This window comes from Lactuca serriola, chromosome 5 (assembly GCF_051521515.1).
Source record: "Lactuca serriola cultivar US96UC23 chromosome 5, Lser_US96UC23_V15, whole genome shotgun sequence".
In the NCBI taxonomy this organism is placed as follows: Eukaryota; Viridiplantae; Streptophyta; class Magnoliopsida; order Asterales; family Asteraceae; genus Lactuca; species Lactuca serriola.
Window position 1 is genome coordinate 67,710,753 of NC_136412.1, and position 7,371 is coordinate 67,718,123.

At 36.0% G+C, this 7,371-nt stretch overlaps 1 protein-coding gene across 1 annotated transcript; it reads right to left on the reverse strand.

Moving 5' to 3' along the window:
• Positions 1-6,301: 6,301 nt before the first annotated feature.
• LOC145049573 (uncharacterized) lies at positions 6,302-6,862 on the reverse strand. Its single transcript, XM_078997959.1, has one exon. The coding sequence runs from the start codon at positions 6,860-6,862 to the stop codon at positions 6,302-6,304; it is 561 nt and encodes a 186-aa protein (XP_078854085.1).
• Positions 6,863-7,371: the final 509 nt, after the last annotated feature.

The following is a 7,371-nucleotide window of genomic DNA, read 5'->3' on the forward strand; positions in this document are numbered from 1 at the left end:
TTGGAGTCACTTGATATAAAGTTTATGTTTTGAAAGCACAACCTTGTTATAAGGAGATAATAAAACAAAAAAACATATATTTTCTTGTCTTACACTTTCAAGTTTCCCAACAAAAAAAAACAAGAAAGTCTAATATGTGTATTTCACCATCTATTTGACATTTTGACTAATTCCACAATCTCTTTCCAGTTAGATTCAAGTTGTGTATAACATCACAATGTCTATATATAATATAAAAGAAAAACCTTATTACTTAATAAAATGTATCAATTACTAATAAGACATTAAAAGTAAAATGTAACAAATATTATTGTATTACCAATAGCGACGTCATCGTCAGCTAACACATCGTGCACTTCGTCATAGTCATATATAGACAAGCTACTCTTTTTTAGCTAATTTTGAGTGCATGGCAATGTCTCCACAATCACAACGGACAAATTAGTACGGTAGTCGGTAATTACTCGACGACCGTTACTAAATGTGGATTCGGATGCTACGGTGAGAATTTGCATCCCCAAAATATCTATTAAGAAACAAATTAGTGTATAATACACGACATGAATTTATAAAATAAATATGAAAAGTTGAAATAAAAAAAGGTCGATGCCTCTTGCCATTCAAGAAACGATCGGGAATCGCACCTGCGTTATTCTTCCACCATGTCTGGATATCATATCCTTTGTCAAATCCGATTGGGTCCTTGTTTAAGTATCGTTGCAATTGACGTTCCAACGAAGTTGAGGGGACACTTCCGAGGTCATATAACTTCCAAATAATTCGTTTTCGTCTTAAAAATTAACAACTTCTTCAGGAGTTTCTTGTTGAGACGACGAGGCCACATTTGGCTTTCCAAGTATATCTTGAAAAACTTGTCCAATTTGCATTCGATATCAATAACCTTTGCACGTGCTTTCGATTCTATCTCATCAACGGACCACTTATTATATTTGTTATTGGCTTTAAGCATTTGGGTAAAAACAATTTTCATAAACTTTGACTTGCATTGAGGATCTAACAATGTGGCAAAGAAGACGTAATCACTTATATTATCATAGTCACCTCAATATTTGTCATATTTTTCTTTCATATCCGGTACCATAAACAAAAAATCTGGGTTGGTTTCAGGTTTCCTAAGATATTGGTCTATGTTTAGGATCTCCCGGCTATATGTATGGAAGATAGGCTTTGATGAACACGAAATTTTTTAGTTTTCTTCTTAAACTTCTCAAGGAACTCTATCATCTTTTTAATCATCTCAAAGTCTGAATGCAACGGTATGCTTTCCACATTTTTTCTGAAACATTGGATCTCTCAAAAAGAACGAAGAAAATACAATCAAACTTTCATGTATGTTGCTGGAAAAAAAACAGATTTCATATGTTATATTCCAAGACATGTAAGTCATTTAATTCTGAACCAAATCAAGCGTTTTTATAGTCTAAAATTATCTACAAACCTAGAAAACATTTAGGAAAAAGAATCAGGTCAATACAACTTAAAATGAGTGAATTATACACATTTTTACAAAAAAGTCAGATTACGTTTTAGTGTTGAAACAGAAAAAAAGTTTGATTTGATATCTTCCTTGCAGGGCTTGTAACTCATTCAATTTTTAACCAAATCAAACATTTTTATAGTCTAAAATTATGTATAAAACCTAAAAAACATGTAAGAAAAATATTCAGGTCAATACAACTTAAATTGAGTGAGTTATGCAGCTTTCAAATTTTGGACATAATGCTAAATTTATAAATATTGCTAATCTTACTTGGTCATCATAGTCATTTCCAATCCAATTAGCTAGATTAACATCTTGATTATTGGCATCATGAACATCCAAGTTTCGTTTTCTTGATGATGGTACATTTGGTAACCCATTCGATTCCTACATTATCAATATCCTACATTATGAAACAACCAAAATTTTTTAATAAAATTTTTCATTTTAAATAATCATATCATTTCCATAAGATATAGAATTTTCATTTACATTTGCTTTCAAAATCCATAACATCAAATAAATTATCCTCAATATCAAAGTGTCCCAAATAAAACGCCAGAGTGTGCACATCGTGCCATCACGCCGGGCTCTTGCCCTTAGATCCTGAAGTACCTGAAACAACCAACGAACTGTAAGCTAATGCTTAGTGAGTTCCTTAGATGTGACAACACGGACCTTTTTCCTTTAACATTAGCTCGATTCCGTTAAGAAAATTGGAATTTTATTATATTTCGTCAAAATTCATATAGTTTGGAAAATCGTTTTAGTTATATAATGAAATTTTATACAAGAGTCGGTACCCGAATATCGTGCGAAAACCAGAGTTTACTTAGAAAATCAGCGTATCTGGCCTGACTGGTGTTCATGTCCGTGAACCTGATCACGGCCGTAAATCCGATCAAGGCCGTGAACCGTTCATGGCTAGACCCACCACCGACCATACTCCCAACCTATCAATACATGGTTCCTACCATCATTCATACTTTTCTGGCAGCAAACACACTTTCTCTCTCTACAAACCCCCACCCGAAAACCCAAGATTTCTCAATTCTATCACTTTATCCACCTTAAAACACGTTTTGCAGCATCAAACACCAGCCTTTTCATCGATTCAAACATTGTTGTTCTTGAGTTCACAGCCGTACACCCTTCAAATCTTCAAATCTTCAAGGTTCGCAATCTGTTCACGGCCGTAAACCATTCAAGAGGCTGTTCACGGCCGAGAACAGTTCATGAACGCAAACCTTCCCAAGCTGTGAACTTGGCTGAAAGCCCGCTTTTTCCGATTCAATCGAGTCCCGGTAAGATTCCTAAACCAAAAGCAAGTGTTTTTCCAAGACTATAATTAATGGTTTCGCTAATATTATGTGTATATGTGTCTAGTTATTATTAGGAATCCGTTGATTCCGCGTGAAACAACTTGAAGGTCCTCAATCAGCTTCACGGTCCGACACTTTCACGCAACGAATAGTGAGTTCATACCATCATATTTTCCATGTTTTTCTTTGTTTTAGGAGGGGAGGATACAAGAATAAAGAAAGTGATCTCGTGTTTAAAAGTATAATATTGTTTATTATATTTTCTTACTAGACATGCTTAGGCACGACTATTTTACAAACACATATTTTAACACGGAAACAAACTTATAAGCTATATTGAGTATAATATATGGAATGAACATACTAATTTTTCAAGGATAGTTATTATCTGCAAAAAGGGTATTCATTGTATTATTAATGAATTCGTTGAGAGAACCAAAGTGTGAGACACGTCTTCTAGGAAGTCTACACCTTAGGAACCATAGTCTCCTGGAGGGAGAGCGTGAGTTTGTGTATAGATCTATGCGGGACTAAAAATCTCGCACCCTGACTATTAGCTACATTCATCCTGGGGTGAAAAACGTCATTCACAATTTACGACGTCCGAAGCATGTCGTAGTTTTATCGTCCATCAGCATGGTTATAAGAACTCACAGGGTCCATTTGCATCATCTCAATGCATATTGTGAGCATTCACAACTTCCTTATTTTCGGTTTTTATGTTTTGGGGTGGAAAAGCATGTCCTAAACAAATTATGTTCATTTATTTATTTGACTCGTATAAACTTGGTTGCTATATTTTGCATATTGTGAGTATTCACGCACTCCTTATTTTCGGTTTTTAAATGTTTTGGGGTGGAAAAGCATGTCCTAAACTATTTTTATGTTCATTGTATTTATTTTGACTCGTATGAAACTTGGTTGCTATATTTTGTATGTATGTGTATGTTACTTTAAATTCATGAGGATTGTATCGCGGTTAAGTCCCTAGAATCTCTAGACACAACTCATGAACTGTTTTGAGCCTATGGTTATTATGGATAGCGCTATCAGGAGGTAGACAACTCCTCACTCGCACGATTCGCTTAAGTGCATTTTACCATTTTATTCACTATGTCTGCGATACACATAGTAGTCAATAGGGCACGATTTGGTCATTAGGCTTGGGTTGTGAACTCATGAATGGAAACTTGATGCACATACGAATCTTTATGCACATATGAAACTTGTACTCTCATGTTAGCAACAACCCTTGTATACTTATTTTTAGCAATGAAACTTGTATACTTATTTTAGCAACGAAACTTTTATGCTTATTATAGCAACAAACTTTTTTTCTCATTATAGAAACGAACTTTTATTACCGAAGACTTATATACTTGTTTTAGTAATGAAATTGTCTTCTCCTTGTAATAATGAATATTATTTCGATTCTTGAAAATTCATTTTAGCAATATACTTTTATTCATGGAAAATTTTATCAAAACTTTTAATTCGATTCTTGAAACCAATATTATTTTTAATCTGTGAGTACTCACTAACTATTTTTATAGTTGACACTCGTTTTACATGCTTTTTCAGGAATCATCTAGTAAGAGGCACATAGAGACACAACACTTGTAGGAACATTTGCATGTGTTGACTTTCAAATACATTGTAATTTCTTTTAAAAAGTTGTGCAAACTTATTGTAAATTAGTAATGATTTTTAATACTATGGTTGGTGTTATCTTTTAACTTTTGCTATGAAACCCTTTATACTGCCATGCCTCGTGTTTCCGCTTTAGCGTGGTGTGACACAACGTATCAATCTTAGCTTAGCATCTTGTTTAGCAAGAAGATACTTAAGGGCAGAATGGTCGGTAAAAACTATTGTCTTGGATAAGACTAAATATGGTCGGAATTTATTAAAAGCATATACCACCTCTAGTAGCTCCTTCTCGGTAGTAGTGTAGTTTTCTTGAGTTGGGTTCAAGTTTTTGTTTGCATAGTAGATAGGTTGAAAATGTTTATCAACCCTTTTGTCGTAAAATAGCTCCCACTGCATAGTCACTAGCATCACACATTATCTCGAAAGGAAGATCCCAATTTGGGGCTATCATCATGGGAGTAGTTGTCACTCTTTCTTTTAATAAATGAAATGCTTCTTGACATTCTTTAGAGAAATTGAATGCAGTGGCCTTCAAGAGTAGTTGAGTCAAAGGCCTAGTGATATTTGAGAAGTCTTTACCAGAGCTTTGATAAAATCCCGCATCGCCAAGAAAGCTCCTTACCCCTTTTACTTTTGTAGGAGGAGGTAACTTAGCTATTGTGTCCACTTTTGCTCTATCTACCTTAATCCGCTTTCTTGAAACCTTATGTCCCAACACAATTCCTTCTTTTACTATGAAGTGGCACTTCTCCCAATTAAGGACAAGGTTGGTCTTCTCACATCTAGCTAGCATCAAATCCAAATTGGATAAACAATCTTCAAAGGATGACCCGAAAACCGAGAAGTCATCCATAAAGACCTCCATGAATTTCTTGATCATGTGGTGAAAGATGGCCATCATGCACCTTTAGAAAGTAGCTGGTGCATTGCATAACCCAAAAGGCATGCGTCTATATGCGAATGTTCCACTTGGGCATGTAAAAGTGGTCTTCTCTTGGTCTTGTGGGTCGATTGGAATTTGAAAATACCCCGAAAAGCCATCGAGAAAACAATAATATAGATGACCAGAAAGCCTTTCTAACATTTGATCAATAAATGGCAACGGGAAGTGATCCTTGCAAGTAGCATCATTTAGCTTTCTGTAGTCGATGCAAACACGCCACCCGATTACTGTTCTTGTAGGAATTAACTCGTTGTCGTCATTGGTAACCACCGTCATTCCTCCCTTCTTCGGTGCCACTTGCACCGGACTTACCCATGTGCTAGCAGAGATTGAGTAAATGATCCCATCATCTAATAGTTTAACCACCTCCTTTTTCACAACTTCTTGCATGTTTGGGTTAAGTCTTCTTTTGCGTTGAACTATAGGTTTAGCTCCATCTTCTAAGTTAATCTTGTGAGAACAATAAGCTGGACTAATCCCCTTGATATCGGTTATCATCCATGCTATGGCTCCTCGCCTCTTCTTTAGTACTCCCACAAGGCTTTCTTTTTCATGTTTGGCTAGATCAGCAACTATAATTACTGGTTTTTGTTGTTCATCTTCAAGAAATGCATACTCCAAGTGATCCGGTAGAATTTTTAGTTCAGATTTTGTGTTCTAAATGTTGAACACGTTGAGTCCAATGAGGGGACTCGTTGAGTCTTGGCCTAAATTCGCGACTGATAAGGTATTTTCAAATGCACTCGTTGAGTCGATAAATGCTACTCAGCGAGTCGGGCTTTCTGCACTTCTGATTAGATCATTATATTCAGCTTCCTCAAGCAGTTTCTCTATCTCCATCAGGTCTCTTTCAGCATTAAATTCTTCTTCAAAGGTGATGGTGGACTATTTTGGCTCGTCTTCTTTCCATTCCTCCATTAACTCTTCCAACATATCAACCGAGAATGTTGTGTCATCACTATTCCTTGCATGCTTAATAGCTTGATCAACTCCAAATGTAACTAATTCTTCTCCCACCCGAAGAGTAAGTTTAGAATCTCGCATGTCAACTATAGCACTCGCGGTGTTGAGGAAAGGACTTCCAAGTATGATTGGAACTTGAGGGTCTGCTTCCATGTCTAGTACTATGAAATCCGTGGGGAACACAAACTTATCAACTTTAACCAATAGATCTTCGTATATTCCCCTTGGAAATGTGACCGTTTTATTTGCTAAGTGAATTTCCTTTCGAATTGGACTTGGCTTCGAAAGATCTAATTTCTTGAAGAATGAGTTTGGCATGAGATTTACACTTGCCCCCAAATCAGCCAATGTGTAAATAGTAGCAAAGTTTCTGAATTGACAAGGTAAGGTTAAGCTTCTTGGATCACCCTTCTTCTTAGGCAATTTGTTCAACATGGCAGCTGAACAATTTTCATTTAAGACCACTTTCTTCACCTCATCCATCTTCTTTCTATTAGTTAACAGCTCCTTTAGGAATTATGCATATTTTGGCATTTGTGCAACCGCTTCGATGAATGGCATATTAATTTGAAGGGCCTTTATGTGTTCCAGGAAGTTTTGGTAATAAACATCATGCTTTTCTTGTCTGGCTCGAACTGGAAATGGAAATGGAGGCTGATATGGCTTCATAGGAGTTTTATGTTTCTGTTCAGGTGGGGGACTCGTCGATGCCGACGACTCGACGAGTCGGATCGGGAAGTTGCGATTATGAAACTTAGTGATTATGAAACCATGTCATAATTGATCCTCTATGGACACCTTAGTGCATTAGTATGGCTAAGAAGAGGAATCGGAAATTGTTGAAATGGTTATAATCAAGTCTTAGATTTGTACTCCAAGATTGTGCATTGAGTGACACATCTAAGTAATAAGGTTTCTCTCCATTTCATGAAAATGATCATGAGGAAACGCTTTCACTAGGAAGATTTTAAAGAGATAGTGATTGTGTGAAT